This window comes from Monocercomonoides exilis (genome assembly GCF_001643675.1).
Source record: "Monocercomonoides exilis strain PA203 chromosome Unknown scaffold20-1493094, whole genome shotgun sequence".
NCBI classification, from domain to species: Eukaryota; Preaxostyla; order Oxymonadida; family Polymastigidae; genus Monocercomonoides; species Monocercomonoides exilis.
The window spans coordinates 995,350-1,010,407 of NW_027150565.1; the positions used below are offsets into that span (position 1 = coordinate 995,350).

The 15,058-nt window shown below is 34.4% G+C and overlaps 7 protein-coding genes across 7 annotated transcripts; 6 read left to right on the plus strand and 1 right to left on the minus strand.

The window, feature by feature from the left end:
- Window positions 1–1,489: 1,489 nt before the first annotated feature.
- MONOS_14784 (uncharacterized protein) lies at window positions 1,490–2,227 on the plus strand (the record flags this gene model as incomplete). The annotated part of the gene is made up of 1 exon (XM_067867614.1): window positions 1,490–2,227. One exon carries the CDS (start codon window positions 1,490–1,492, stop codon window positions 2,225–2,227), a length of 738 nt encoding a protein of 245 aa, XP_067728201.1.
- Window positions 2,228–2,658: 431 nt separating this feature from the next.
- Window positions 2,659–2,943, plus strand: MONOS_14783 (uncharacterized protein; the record flags this gene model as incomplete). The annotated part of the gene is made up of 1 exon (XM_067867613.1): window positions 2,659–2,943. The coding sequence occupies one exon, from the start codon at window positions 2,659–2,661 to the stop codon at window positions 2,941–2,943; it is 285 nt and encodes a 94-aa protein (XP_067728202.1).
- A 285-nt stretch (window positions 2,944–3,228) lies between these two features.
- MONOS_14782 (uncharacterized protein) lies at window positions 3,229–3,690 on the plus strand (the record flags this gene model as incomplete). Its single annotated transcript, XM_067867612.1, has 1 exon — window positions 3,229–3,690. One exon carries the CDS (start codon window positions 3,229–3,231, stop codon window positions 3,688–3,690), a length of 462 nt encoding a protein of 153 aa, XP_067728203.1.
- Window positions 3,691–7,120: 3,430 nt separating this feature from the next.
- On the plus strand, window positions 7,121–7,743 carry MONOS_14781 (uncharacterized protein; the record flags this gene model as incomplete). The annotated part of the gene is made up of 2 exons (XM_067867611.1): window positions 7,121–7,126; window positions 7,411–7,743. The coding sequence occupies 2 exons, from the start codon at window positions 7,121–7,123 to the stop codon at window positions 7,741–7,743; spliced, it is 339 nt and encodes a 112-aa protein (XP_067728204.1).
- A 2,782-nt stretch (window positions 7,744–10,525) lies between these two features.
- MONOS_15137 (putative Uncharacterized transposase-like protein) lies at window positions 10,526–11,200 on the plus strand (the record flags this gene model as incomplete). The annotated part of the gene is made up of 1 exon (XM_067867993.1): window positions 10,526–11,200. One exon carries the CDS (start codon window positions 10,526–10,528, stop codon window positions 11,198–11,200), a length of 675 nt encoding a protein of 224 aa, XP_067728205.1.
- Window positions 11,201–13,105: 1,905 nt separating this feature from the next.
- On the plus strand, window positions 13,106–14,227 carry MONOS_15138 (uncharacterized protein; the record flags this gene model as incomplete). The annotated part of the gene is made up of 4 exons (XM_067867994.1): window positions 13,106–13,178; window positions 13,370–13,412; window positions 13,503–13,590; window positions 13,664–14,227. 4 exons carry the CDS (start codon window positions 13,106–13,108, stop codon window positions 14,225–14,227), a joined length of 768 nt encoding a protein of 255 aa, XP_067728206.1.
- Window positions 14,228–14,353: 126 nt separating this feature from the next.
- Window positions 14,354–15,058, minus strand: MONOS_15139 (uncharacterized protein). Its single transcript, XM_067867995.1, has one exon. The coding sequence runs from the start codon at window positions 15,029–15,031 to the stop codon at window positions 14,645–14,647; it is 387 nt and encodes a 128-aa protein (XP_067728207.1). The 5' UTR covers window positions 15,032–15,058; the 3' UTR covers window positions 14,354–14,644.

The following is a 15,058-nucleotide window of genomic DNA, read 5'->3' on the forward strand; positions in this document are numbered from 1 at the left end:
TTTGTATTTTTATCAATGAATGTTTTTTTGCAGTTGTCCATTCAATGTATGTTGCATAGATTTTCCATTCTATCTCAGGCCCACCAGCTGTAGCTGTTGATCATTGAACCCAATTCAATGTGTCTTCTTACCGAAGAATGCAAAGAATGCTTTTTTCTGTCTGGAACCATTTCCATAAACATATTGCGTTTTTCTTTTCCTGTTTGAGATACGTCAGTATCACAAAAAACCCACTGCTAAGGTTTTTTCCTTCCTTTTTTGAATTTTCTGCTAAATAATAGAATTTCATCTATTTGAACAATTCAATTTTTTCTTCCGATTCTTCTCTTCATGATTTGCATCTAACCGAAACGCTGTTCCCCTGAAAGCGGGAACAAATATGGCAAACAGTTTTTTTGGACAGATTTGTGAGTAAAGTTGCTTGTTTTGCTGTTATATTTATCCAAAAGAATAGTGACGATTTCATAAATTGATGCAATTTTATTCGAATATTTCCAAATATTGTATTTTTCCTAAAGCTGACTGATAGGTGATGGAAACGGTAGCGAAATCTTTCATCTGCTTCTTTTTTGAATCCAATCTTCTTTTTGCATTTGCTGCAGAAAATTTACTTCTCAACCAGATTCATTTCCTCAAGAAAATCAACTGTTTTATCTTCATCGTTGAAGGTTTGGCTCAATTTGGATATTTCTGATTTTTTTTTATTTGAATTTTCCATATTTAATAATGTTTTTTGTCCGCCTATTCGGATTGCACCGATAATTGATTCAAACTCCATTTCCCTTCAGACCATTGGACATTCACTGGCAACCAAAGCAGACTCACTGCAAGGTTGGGTGCTAAGCCAGCTCGGTGTCCAAACGCTGCCTACGCTAATTTCCGCTTCTGCGTCGGTAATTTCTCAATCAAGTCTTCCAGAAACAGAAGGAAAAGCAACACAAGAAAAAAGAACAGATGAAGAATCAGACTCAGACCTTCATGAAAGGGCTGCTGAAGTTTTTCATTGCATTTTCAGTCAAGAACTAAATAAATCCATATTTAATCTACAGCTTCCTTCTATTTCTGTGGAAAATATCGAACAAGAATATGCGCTTCAGGATCTGAGCCCAGCATTGCCGCCAGCACCTCACCTTTTCCAAAAATCTGCTTATTTATTTAATGATACGTTGGATTCTGCTGGATATAAAATTGAGCTGTGTTTGTATCAGGCTTTCAAGGCTCAGCTTCTGAACTTGGAAATCTCAGACCCTCATTGTGAAAGCAGAGAGAGGGGAACTGATGTGTTACTTCTTATAGCGAAGGCTTTGCAGGAGGCGAGAACAACCAGGCAACAAGGAAGATTTGGTTTTCGGATGGCGGAGCAAATGAAATCAGAGAATGTGATAGGATTATTAACCGAACGGCAAGAGCAGATTTTTAAGGAGATAAGATTAACGACAAGCTCCTCAACCCCAGTGAAGTCAACGAGCATAAAGTCAGCAATTTCCTTATGGTCAAAAGGAGAGAGGAACTCAACAACACAGGGGCTCCCAAGAAGATATTTCACTGGTCCAAGAAAGATCTGGGGCTCACAGTTTTTTCGGAGAGGACTCCGCTCACATGCAGAACGAGGAGGAAAGCGGCAGAGAGATGGATGTGCCACAACGAATTGGAGATACTACGTTTAAAGTTAGAGTCAACAACAAAGATAGAATATGGAGTGAGGAAAGGATTTATATGCAGGACAAGGATTGGAGGAAGAACGGAGTTTTTCATGGAAGCTTGGGAAAGAATTGGTGGTGCCAAGTTGATCAGACAGTGTGTGAAGGGGATGTGGAAAAGCAAACACATAAGAAGGAAGCTAAGGGATATGCAGTGCAGAGATGGACCTGTGCACTCAAATGAAGAACAAATAAAAGCGTTCACAGATCTTTTGAAGGAGCAGATAGAGACAGGAATTGTGGAGGGGATAAGGTCAGAAGATGTGAGGCACAGAAGCAACGTGTTTTTGATCAGAAAGAAATCGGGAGCATGGAGACAGATACTGGATTGCAGGAGATTAAACACAGCCTTGATAAAGACACACTTCAAATGCGACAACGAAAAGACTGTGGAGCGTGTGCTGAGAGGACAAGATTACGCAGTAACAGTGGATTTACAACAGGCCTACTATCTGCTTCCGGTTTCCAAAGACCTAAGACCGTATTTGGCTTTCAGATTTTCTGGAAAAGACCACGCATTAAAATGAATGCCGTTTGGTTTTGTGGATGCTCCAATAATTTTCACGCAGGCGATGATGAAGATGAATTCAGAAATAAGGCAATGATGGGATGTTAGTGAGATCGCATATTTGGGCGATTTCATTATATCGCACGAGAACAAGATAAACTTTGCACAGGCCACCAAAGAGATTATCAGATTTCTGGAAGAACGAGGTCGATTGGTGAACCAGTAGAAAAGCCAGTTGATCCCAAGAAAAAGGTTTTCTTTTTTTGGCTTCGAGTGGGACTCGTCGAAGATGAAGGTTCGGCTTGCAAGAGATAGAAGAAAAGCACTGACTCGCTTGTGTCGCAGATGTGAAAAAGATTGCATGAAAGCAAGAATTGTGAAAGTGAGTGATCTGGCTTCTTTTATTGGAAAACTCAACGCTGTTCGGTTTGTTCAGCCAGACACTTCTCTATGGCTTCACTCCATGCATCGTATGCTACAGATAGGAATAAAGGAAAGAGGATGGAAAGGCAAATTGAGGTTGAATGCTTCAATCCGGCAGCAGATTCGGCAATGGATATCGAAGTTGAGAGCACACCCAAGACGCAGGCTTATCCCAGTATTTTCCCCGGATGCAACTCTAACAACGGATGCATCGGAGACGGCTTGGGGAGCATCTCTTCTCTTGAACAACATGCTCCTCGATGCACGCAATCCGTTCCACCACCTCGTGAGGAAACAATCGTCCAATTTTAGTGAACTGATGGATGTCTAACTTGCTCTCAGTCACTTCTCACCAATCCTTTTGGAACATCATGTTCACTTTCTTCACCCAAGATCGGATAACACATCTGTGGTGTTCAACATAAACAGGTGGAATGCAGGGAAGAGGCTTCGAACAGTGCTGAGGAAATTACGGAGACTCAAACAAGATCTAGGCATAGAGTTGAGTGCGTCACAAGTTAAAGGTGGACTGAACACAAGAGCAGATGCGTCATCACGACTGGAGAGAGCAGGAGACTACGAGGTGCAGGAAGAAGAATGGGAAAAGATAATGACGAAACTCTCCATTGCTCCAACCCTGGACGCGTTTGCAGTGCAACACAACCGCAAAGTGGGAAGATGGTACGGAGTAGGAAGTCAGCTCGCAGAAGACGGACTGATGTTTCCCTGGAAAAACGAAGTCGTGTTAGCTCATCCACCGATCCCTCTTGTGATTCCGACTATCCAGAAAGCACGACAGGAGAGAGCACAAGTGATTTAACTCCTGCCGAATTGGAAGGGATAGAATTTGGAAAGCATGTTAAGGTCCAATCCCCGTTTGGAATGGACTTGGAAAAATCAGAAGGAGGTTCTGTGGAAGGGTCCATAAATGCAATGGACATGTGCGAGTCTTCCACCAGGTCGATTGAGAATAATCTGGCTGAATGCACTTTACGAGATGGAGAACAATGGTGGAAGAATGCATTGGAACAAAAATCAGTCCCTTTCTCGTCAGCATAAGAGTGCAGGGCAGGCATTTCGAGGAGCACATGGAGAGGATATCTGTATGGATTTGCTCATTTTGGAAAACAATAGAAAGAGTGTGGACATGGAAGAATTCCGGATTCTATTCAGGAGTGGGCCGCATGTTATGCAAATGTGTTTCTATCGCTTAGGAACGGTGGCATGAAGTTAACTAACCTTCAGTTGACTAGGGCAGCAATATCGCTATACTTCAACATTGTGTTCTCTTCTTTCCTTGGAGATATCACTATCACTCGTACCCTTTTCAGATCATTCAGAAGGACAGACGAGTCAAGGAAAAAGAAGACAGGAGACATTTGGAATCCTCGAATAGTGCTTGAGTTCTTTTCTGGACTGGGACCAAATGAAGGATTAAGTTTCAAACAGCTCACGATGAAAGAAATTACACGAACGATGTTGTTTACGCTTGCAGATTCACGGAGCTTGAGAGGATTAACATGTTGGAAAGTAAGTTCGAGGAGAAGTGTGTGTTACTGGATGCAAAGTTGAATATCTTATTCACAAAAACGGAGATTGATGTTTCGTTCTTGCCAGAACTGAGTTTGATTTGAACGGCATCAGCTATCCAAGAAAAGTGTAAGAGAGAACAGGAGAAAAACAGACACACAGACAAGTCACTTTTGAACACAAAGAACTTTCACCTGAAAGCTGTCGAAGGAATACGGAAGCTTTCAAACGAAGGGATTTGAAATGCATAAGCGCCCAAGAGATTCACACCTTTCTCGATCAAAACAGTAAGCCTTTCAGCACTGACAATTGCAGGAATTCCCCCTGAATAAGTGGCAACGTTTGAACGATTGCCCACACGAACAAATACGTTGGAGAAACATTATTTTCTATCAAAACGAGCATCATCAATAACCTGCATTATTGCTTCTGCAACGAACGATCAAGAAGAAAAGGAGAATAGAGAGAATGAAAACAGAAGAGCCATATGCAGAAAATCCGAAGCGAAGAAGAGAGGCGGAAATGAGAAAACCAAAAGATTACAAGTAAATTACTCCATTTGTCAACGAGAAACTTCAGAACAAAGAAGAAAGGAAGAGCAGCCAATAAGGCAAACAAGAATTGAAGAGCCCACTGAAAGAAAACGAGATGCACCAGCACAGAGAGAAAAGTTAGTGATCAGAACAAGAGCCCAAATAAAGAAGGGAACAGAGGAAAAGCTAAGGACGATTACGAAAGTTAAACTGATGATGGTCTCATCATCTCCCAATTAACATTGGTTCTCAATGAGTACTTATTTTTGAAATCATAACTTTTTTCGGGTTGCAGATTTATCAAATTTTGCTTTTCATTGGAAAGAGCTTTTTAATTCATATGCTGAATTTATCACAACTGTTTTTTGATAAAGAAAACCAGCTGAAATAAATATTCAAATATCTTTATTGAGCCTTTTTTCTCTTCAGCAATCATGCATTTATGTTCAAAGGATAAACTTGAACATAAATTTTTGAATGAACAAATATGATTTCAAAAATAATCACCAAAATTATAAGAGAAGGAATTTGATATTCGATTTTCTTTCTTCATAAAAAAATTAAAAAAAAATAAGAAAATTAAGTGGATAATTTTGATCAGATAAAAAAAGATTCAAACTGCACTATATTGAAAAAATTTAATTTTAAAACGGAAAAAAAGATAATTGAAGAAATATTATATATTTTACGGAGAGTGTGATTCTTTTCTGAATAATGGACTTATTACTAATAAGTCGCAGTTATTACGGATAAGAAGCATTTGTTACGAGAATAACTCATGATATCTGTCAAAGAGTATTTCTTTTAATGGAAACCATTGTTGCATTGAGAAATAATGATGTTTCTGGAGATTATTTGATTTTCAAAAAAACAACAAAAAAAAAATTCACACATTTGCAAAAAACAATGGAAAATATTTCCAATATTCGACCAATTTTTCTTTTGATAAAACGAAAATTATATCATTTTTTCATAGAGTATAATTGCTCATAACATAATAAACAAATGAAATCAATCAAATAATGAAATTCATTATTAAATTGAGGGATTTGAAGGTTTTTTTCATTAACCCACAACAATGTAATTTTATTGATTCCCAAAAAATACTGAGTAATTCCGAGAAAGACAGACTTGTTACGTGTATTTTTTTGTTCATCAGAAAAGAAATTATTTTTGTTTAAAGAATCAGTAATTACAGTGACAACATCGATGTTTCATCGAACATATTTAACAATACTAAACAACTTGTTCATATTCAGCTATTTTAATTTTTTTTTTTTACGAAACAATTCATAGTAATGGAAAAATTTATATTTGACGAAAAGAAAAACCCTTTGAGTGAAACATTTGTCTTTTCAAAAAAGAACGAGTTGAAACCCAAAAGTCATATGTTTTTCGAAAAAGACACATTTTTTCGCACAAAGCCAATATGTCTGAAAAGAAAACATAACCATATATAAAACGGGTTTATCTTTTGTGAGTTTGTTTTGATATTGATTAAATAACCGGAAATGAGTTCAGTCACTCACCGTTCATGTTAATTGTTAAATGTTGGAAACATTGATTCTTAAATTATTATGGTTGTTCAAGAAAAACAAATATGTCTATCTTTTTATTAAAAATGCCTTTCGTTTCTTCAACTTTTAGTCCATCTTCATTTGAAACAGTTTTTACAGGATTTATTCCAAAATTAGACCTCCACTTCATTTCATCCTTTTTGTCTCAAAACCCTTCAAGAACAAAATTTTCATTAATTCGTTCCTTCTTCAACGCTTTCAAAATTAGAAAAGTTAAAATCCCTTCAAACGTTCGAATTGCAAAGGCATTCAGCTGCACACCGAGCCTTGTCTGCCAGATTCGAACTGGATATATTAGGAAAAAGGTTATCGAGAAAAAGAACATGTTGATGACTCGAAAGCAAGAAAAACGAGTCATGGAAATACTGAAAATTTTGAGAGATAAAAGAAAGCAAATCACACCGAAAACGCTAAGAGCCGTTATTGCGAAAGTTTGTCATAAAACGCCTTCTCACAATTTACATTCTTCATTCATAAAAAGGCATAGCGAGGAATTGATGATCGTTCCTTCAAGCGTGAGAGACGAAAAAAGAATGAAAATTTCGGAACAAAGAATAATTCCCTTAAAAAATCATTTGATTCAATGTGTGTATGGAAAATATTCTTCAATGATCTTTTGTGCTGATGAATCAGGTTATCATTCCCATGAAAATACAAGAAAGGTTAACCTTATAGTGGGAACAAATGAAAATCGTGAAATTGATCACACACCCGTGGACAAATGAGAGAAAAGAATATCATTGTTCCACTGCATTTCACTTGATGGAACTTTTGTTCCTTCTTATTTTCTGGTGCTAAAACCATTCAATATGAGACCCCTTCAATCTCTAGGCTATAAAATCGGAATTCATGGTTGTGTGGAAATCGGAAATTCGTCTTATTTCACAAAGGAATAGTTTGAAAACTGGATTGAGAAAGTTTTCATTCCTCGTGTCAACATTAAAAGATTGATTTTGCCAGATAAACACGCACAGGCAGTGTTGGTTATTGATGGCTGCAGAATCCACCTATCGGATAATGTATTGACTCGTCTTGCTAATGAAAATATTTTGCTTTTGGTTTTTCCTCCAAATACAACACATTTGCTACAGTCATTGGATTTATTAATTTTTTCACTTTGGAAACTTCAAATTCAACAGGTAAGATCAGGTTCAACGCACGACAGCTCAGAACAACTTTTGTGGGTTGCAGTGAATGCCATTCTGCAAGTTTCTTCATTGTTCAATATTCTTTCTGCATTCAAAGAAAGTGGACTTGAAAATGATTTTCATAATGTTCCTTCAACAGCCCAGATCTTTGAAGAAAGCTTCAAAAAAGTGATCGAAATTGTGAAATTGGACAACAAATCATTGCCGCTATCATGTACAAGAAAAACAAGACAAACAAAGGGAGGTGAATGGGGAATAATGAACATCGACAGAATGCCAGTTTATTTTGGACTTCCGCAAAAAACAATACTTGGTGAACAATAGATATGTGTGAAAGTTTTTTTCATTCATATTTCATGGAGCATTTCAAAAAAAAACATGATAAAATAAACAAAATATTCATCAAATCTTTGTTTTTCTTAATTTCAATAATACAAAAAGAATTAACAATGAACAAGAACAGTGAGTATCTGTTTGCTTCCTCGAATTGATCCATATATTTGGTCTGTAGCATTCTTTGTTCGTTATTTCAATGGCAATTTAAAAATAAATTATTTTTTGTTTTTTGTTAAATGATATTGCTCTGAACAAAGTTCACATATGAACTCCGTTCAAAGAAATATTCAATCTCCATCTCAATTTGATATTGACTTCTCTTCTCAAGCACTATCACACCAGCCTTCAACTTCCGTATGTGCTTCTCAGAATTCAAATGTGCTTGGTACAATTGAAGTTCAGGAACATTCTTGAATACTGTCATGTTTACCAGCAAAAATTAAAATGGAAATGTTTGAGTTAGAATATTGCAAAGAATTTTTTTTTTACAATTTTGATTTATATTTTTATTTTTATTTTTTTTTTTTTGAAAAGAAACAAACGAGATGTTTGATTTAGCTCTTCGAAAAGCTGATTCAAACAAAGATAGCGTTGAAAAGAAAATTATGAACAGTGAAATTACGAAGTTTTCAAATTCCTAGTCCGAAAGAAAGCTATTTGATTATTTGTTCAAACAAAAAATCTTTTGATAAATAAAAATTAACTGAAAAACAAATACTCAGCATAATTTGCGAACTTGAAAACGAAAAAATCCAGACTCCGAAAAAAGAAACAAAAGGTTCTTCATCGCTAACTGACAAAATGCTTTATAACCTAAAATGGCTGTTTTCTGGAACTGCACAAACAAGAATTGGGATTTGATCCAACAAAAGCAACCACATTATTTCTGATGCAATAATCCAAATACGTCCACTCCTGTTGAAAATTTTGAGAAAAATGAACATTGAGAAAAGAAGACCAAAATATACAGATACAGATGAATCTTTTGGAACGGTTGCACTACAAGTGGACGCAACGTCTATAAGAACAGACAAGCCAGCTAGCAGTTTTGAAAATCAGAAGTTGCTCTGGGATAGGCATCATAAAGTTTATGGATTATTAAACAGCTTTCAGTTGCAACAAGCCATCCTTTTGAAGCATTGTTTGCTTCAGAAGTTGTTGAGGGTCACATCCATGATTTCTCATTGTTTGAACGAGACTTGAAGCCGTTGAAAGAATATTTACAAATATCAGAATACGAAAGAGATAAATATGGATTGGACGAAGGAATTAAACATTGGAAAGTTATGGCAGACAGAGGATATCAAGGTGCTGTTGAAGGAATAGAAGTCATAACACTAATCAAGAATGTCCAAACGATAGAAGAAATAGCAATTAATGAAAGACAAACAAAGAAACGGATTCCTGTTGAATGGTTTTTCGGAAAAATGAAGAGGCTATGGTTGCAATGTGCAAACAGGAACAGAAACGGCTTGGATGATGCAAAGTATGATATCGAAATTGCAGTTTGGCTAATAAATTTAAATATTCAGGCATATGATTTATGTAAAGATGATGGATAATAAGAGAAGAAATGTATTTCTTTTTATCATTTAGAGATTGAAAAGCAAAAAAGAAAAGAAAGAAAAGAAAAGAAAAAGAAGAAAGTCAGAATTGAATGCTTTTTTCAGAGAAAAAATAAAAAGAATTCGAAGTGACTCGCTTTCAGTGAACATGTGCAACAATCATTCAAAACAACGAAAAATTTCAAAAGATGAAATCATTTCCAATGAAAAAAGCAATGAAGAATACTAACTTTTCTTTCACCATTTATGATTTTTGTTTGCTTGGTTTTTCCTGATTATTGTTGCTTATTCATAGATTTTTGCCGCCCAGATTTGACTTTTTTTTTTCAGATTATTAATATCAATAAATAGTTGTCAGTATCTTCTTATTTCTAATTTCAACGGCAAACGATGAAATTTTTCAAGAATAATTTTTGATTCATAAAAAATAAATTGATCATATCGTTTTGTTTTTCGTTTAATTCATTTATAAAAGCATTTTCTTTCGAGAAAGAAAAAAAAAGTTCCGAAATAATAATTGAATAAATCGAAAAGACAAAGTTATTACGAAAAGACAGTTTCATTCCAAGAAACGTCGTTTCATGTTGACATGCAAAAAACAATTCCGATAACGAATAATTCATGGCATGATCCGATTATATAGGCACAACCAAAAATGATTTTAATCATTATATTTCAGTTTGTTATATATTATTGGAAAAGAATATGCAAATAAAAATAAGCGGGAATTTTTTTATTTTAAGGAAATTTTGAAGAATAATATTCTCACCCATGATAATTTTTGAAAATTATTTGTATTAAGTGTTCGTGTTTTTTTTGATCTCATGGTATGCAAACGAGATCTTCATGATGAGGATTACATTACTTCACCGAACAAACTCTTCCACGACGAAACCTGCACAGGGGAATGGTTCAAAAGAGAAATAATTGAAATGAGCCTCCCAATGTGCAGAGTTCCAAGATGCTATCAACGAATTTATCATGATAAGAATTATCACTGTTACACTTGTCCAAAATGCAAGATCAAAAAAAGCATTCTTTCAAGAACATCTTTTAGCTGAATAAAGATTGGACTAGGCGTGACTTTTCTGATTTGTTTATATTACTGGCTAGGGATTCAAAACAAAACAATTTCTTTGCTTCTTTCTGTTGATAAGGACACAGTCGGATTCTGGGGAAGTGTGATTCTGTGAGCTTGTTCACAAATGTGGAAGGAAAGACAGCAAGTGATTGGAGGCGAGGGAACAACAGTTGAAATTGATGAAGCAATTTGGCGAAAACGGAAGAACAGGAGAGGAAGAAAGAATAAGCAAGGATGGATTCTCGGAGGGGTGGAAAGATTAGAGGGTGGTGGAGCGGGGGAACGGTTAATGGTTGTCGTTCCAAACAGAAAAAAGGAAACTTTGATTCCAATTATCCAGAAACACATAAAAGCTGGAACATTAATTATTGCCGATGAATGGCGAGCTTATTCTTCACTTGAAACAGTTGGATATAAGCATCAAACTGTGTGCCACAAAAGACGTTTCAGAGACCCAGAAACTGGTGCGTATACAAATACAATTGAAGGGTTATGGCAACATTTGCGATGCACTTTCCATCGATTTGGAACAAGGATCAGACTTATGCATGATTATCTTTCACTGTTTTTGGTGAAATCAACATTCAATTTAACGTTTATTCAATTAATAAAATATCTGTGCTTTGAAAAGGAAATTGAACCTGTTCAAGTGGAAGAAGAAGAAGAAAAAGAAGAAATCATCGATGAAGATGAGAAAATTGCAATATGGATGATGTTGTCAATGAAGATAGCGATGTTGAATTTGATGAAGATTTCGGAGCAGGAGATGGAGCTAGTGCCTCTGAATATGAGCCTTTAATATTATTCTTATTTGAATAATATCATTTAATATGTTTTTTTATATTTTCGAAGCTTTTTTAAAACAAATCAGTCAATTTCTAAATGTTAATTCGAAAATTTTTATTTTTGATCAAAAAAAATTTTTTCAACTGTTTCTCCATAAACATGTTTCCGCAATTTATCATTCTCAAATAACTTATGCACAACATGTATTATTATATTCAGTAAAGTTTCATAGATAGTTGGTTGATAACCCGGGAAAAAGTCGACAACCCGGGAAATTTTCTTAATGATCACCCCCTTTATGTGTTGTTATAAAAAAACAACGAGAGAAATTTAACCTTCGCAGATTTATATCTTTTCTTTCTTCGTCTGAATATTGAAAGCATTCAACAAGGCAACAAAGAATCCTGAAAATAATTGAAAAAGAAGGTTTCAGAGCATCAGATGTATTCAAGGCAGGATTGATTTCGAAGAGTGCATACTACAGAGCTGTAAAGGCGAAAATTGAACAAAGAGACGTCGGAATATACGGAAGACACTGAAAAATCAGAAAAAAGTGTCTCGATGGAATCTCAATGAAAATAAAAAATGATTTTCACCATCTCAAAGGAACAACTGCAAAGCAATGTTCAAATACAGTTTGAATATTTTTATCACAATATTTAATGTTTTTTTATTTTAAATAGGCTTGTTTTATTTCTTCTTCAAAAAAGAACGAAGGCGTTCATAAAAAGGCTGTGAATAAAAAGTGAGGTTATTCTTTTATTTCCAAAATTAAAAAATCTTCATGAAAAAAGCCTGCAAAACTTCCAATAAATAGAATCGAACACTCAACAAGGCTCATTTTGCGTTCTTTTTTTGAAGATTTGGAAGAATAATATAAGAAGAAGAAATATATTCAACAATTAATATTTAATCTGGATGAAACTTACATCTAAAGAGACACAACCGAACCAACGAAGATATTCACTCCGCAGGATTGCCCCATCCCAATTTCTCAAGAAGCACCTCTTCCTCCATCAATTTCTTTGCTTTTACTTATTTCTGTTGACGGGGAGCATTGCAAGACTTCTGTGATCAGTCATTCAACATTTCTTCCTCTGGAATATGCAAAGGCCAATTCCGATAACTTTGTTTTCACTGGCACAACAAAGAAACAATGGATTCTTCATTATTTTTTGATCAGTTCAAATTTATTGTTGTTGATTCAATTGATTGAAAAAGAAAACTGATGAGATAATCAAACTTTCCTGCATGCCTGCATATGGATGGTGCAACAACACACACGAACAAAGATGTTTTGGAACTGGCAAAGGAATAAATGATCGATATTGCATTTCCTCCTTCGCACACCTCGCATATCGTCCAGCCATTAGATAAATATGTCAATTCAAATATCAAGAAAATTATTCACACTGCTGATTCATACATTGTGCGAAGCAATGCATCATCAAACAGATCCAACTTCGTCAAAAAACTTAAGGAAGCATTATCGGAAGCATTAAAGCCATCTACCATCGTGGCATCTATCAGAGATTCTGGTATTTGACCTTTATATCCTGAAATTGTCCTGAAAAGCCTCAGTGAAACATCTCCTGTTGAAGGTTGCGAAGCTTCCATCAACAAAACTCACTTGATTGATAACTCGAAGTGCAGAATTTTCACTTTCGATTAAGTTTTTTCATATATTCACATAGAATATTTCATTGTTTCTTTTTTAAATAACTGTTTTCTATTAATAAAAATTTACACAGGTTATCAACCAACAAGAAATCTGGGCATACCTATACATTCGGATTTAGCCTGATTCATTTCCAAAATTTCATTGGCTTCTCGAAAGGTGTGCTTTTTTCAGTAAAATTTCTTATATCTATAATATTTAAAAGTTTCTATTATGATCTTTTCCACAAGAATTTATTCAATGGATGAAGTGAAAGAACACTTGAAATTGACAGTTGATGAAGCAACAAAAATGGTTTCTATATTTGGAAGATGTATGGAAAATAACAATTTAAAATAGCATTAAGATATAAATGTGTAAAAAATTCATTTGAAAGCTGATATTTTTTTCAATTCATTGGACTCTCTCCAATTGATAAATTCAAGAAAAATAATAAAAGGTATTTTTTGAAAATAATTTAATTGTGCGTATTGTATAGGTTCAACGATTTTACAACATCTTTAGTTGCAGATGCTCTCAGAAATTCCTTATTTCAAAATTTTGAACAGTTTGATGAAATGTGAAAGCATTTATTCAAAAATTTTGGGCAATTCAAACAATCAATTTATTTGTATATATTATTATTGATTAAAAATAGTTTTGAAAGAGACATATCGCAATATATTACTCTTTTTAATGGAAAATGCAAATATCGGAAAAGTTTTCCTTATTTTGTGGATGTTGAGGTTTGGAACAATTAATTGTTTTGTGAAAAATTCTTATTTGCTGTTGTTATTTCATTTTTTTTTATCATCACAGATTGAATTCCATCTATGCATTATTCATTTACTTGTTTCATTTTCAAACACTCCTGCAACAGTGATTTCTCATTGTATCGAATTCCTTGGTGAACCTTCAAACGAGGAATTGGATTTAATGTCAAGTGAGACATTTGCGTTTTCATCCGAATTTTTGAGAGAACCATTTTATAGTTCATTTTTATTTGGCTCTCTTTCATGCGAAGAGGATCAAAAAGAAATTCTTTTTTTCGATGTCTTAGAAGGACTTAGAAAAGAATTCGAAAACATTGAACGCGAAGCCCAGCGATTTCGCATGAGAGACTGGAAGAGAGAAAGAGAAAGAGAAATTGAAATGAATCCATCAAGACGGATTCCATTAACCTCTGATAGTGAATGGAAGAGCGAGTGGCTTAAGAGAATACCTGGCTTAAAAGAGCAAGAATCATCTTTTTCAGAAAGGCAGATTGCTTCAAGGCATTCTTCTTGTGCAGAATTAACAGGAGATAACGATTCTACATTAAAATCAACATACAATTCTCAGAAATTAAATGCTCAAAAATTGATAAATTCTTCATTGTCTTGATTGATTTCATTTGAAGAAAACAAAACTTTAATATAATAAACTAAAAACTTTCAAAATATATTTATTAAATTTCAAAGTTAGATTTATTGTTTTTCATGTTTTGTTTTAATAAATCGTAAAACCGAACATTTTTCCACTTTATCTTTTTACAATATTTCACATCTTTTCGTTCAATTAAAAAATACTCAAACTTTTTCAATAGTTTCAATTTGAAATCTCAGAAATATGAAAGAAAAATATTATAACATTTCTTCTCAAAGATACATAAAAAAACATTCAAATTCCGATAATTCTTTTATTAATATTTATAATCAACATCTCAAGTATTCAAAAACACTATTGATGCCTACACAAAAATTCTAGATTCAAAGAAATAAAAATGAAGAATGATAGATGATCAAATAAACGACATTCTAATTAAAGTTCAATTGGACATTCTTTTGAATTGTCGCTTTTCTTTATTGATTTCCTATCTTTTGATTTCCTTGGAGGGTTGACAGGTTTAACTTCAGGTTTTGAATGAACACCTTTCCTTCCTCTTGACTTGCTCTTGGTCCCTTTAATCTGTGTTTTTTTACCAGCCTTCGCATTCGATGAACTTTTCCTTCCAACTTTCTTTATTTTTGTCTCTGATGAATTTGCTTTGCTCCTCTTGTTTGTCTTTTCCTTACCTTTCACAATTTTTCTTGATTCATTTCCTTTTTTTGGAATCACTCGTTTCACCGAGACAATTCTAACTTCTCTTAATCTGGTATCTTCCAATTCAGCATCCAAGTCCTTAAGTGAGTTCTTTCGCCTTGTCATAAACTTCAGTAATTATTCAAAATAAAA

Excerpts from the sequence above, each read along its gene's own strand:
- MONOS_15139 (XM_067867995.1), bottom strand. The coding sequence starts at position 15,031 with ATGACAAGGCGAAAGAACTCACTTAAGGACTTGGATGCTGAATTGGAA.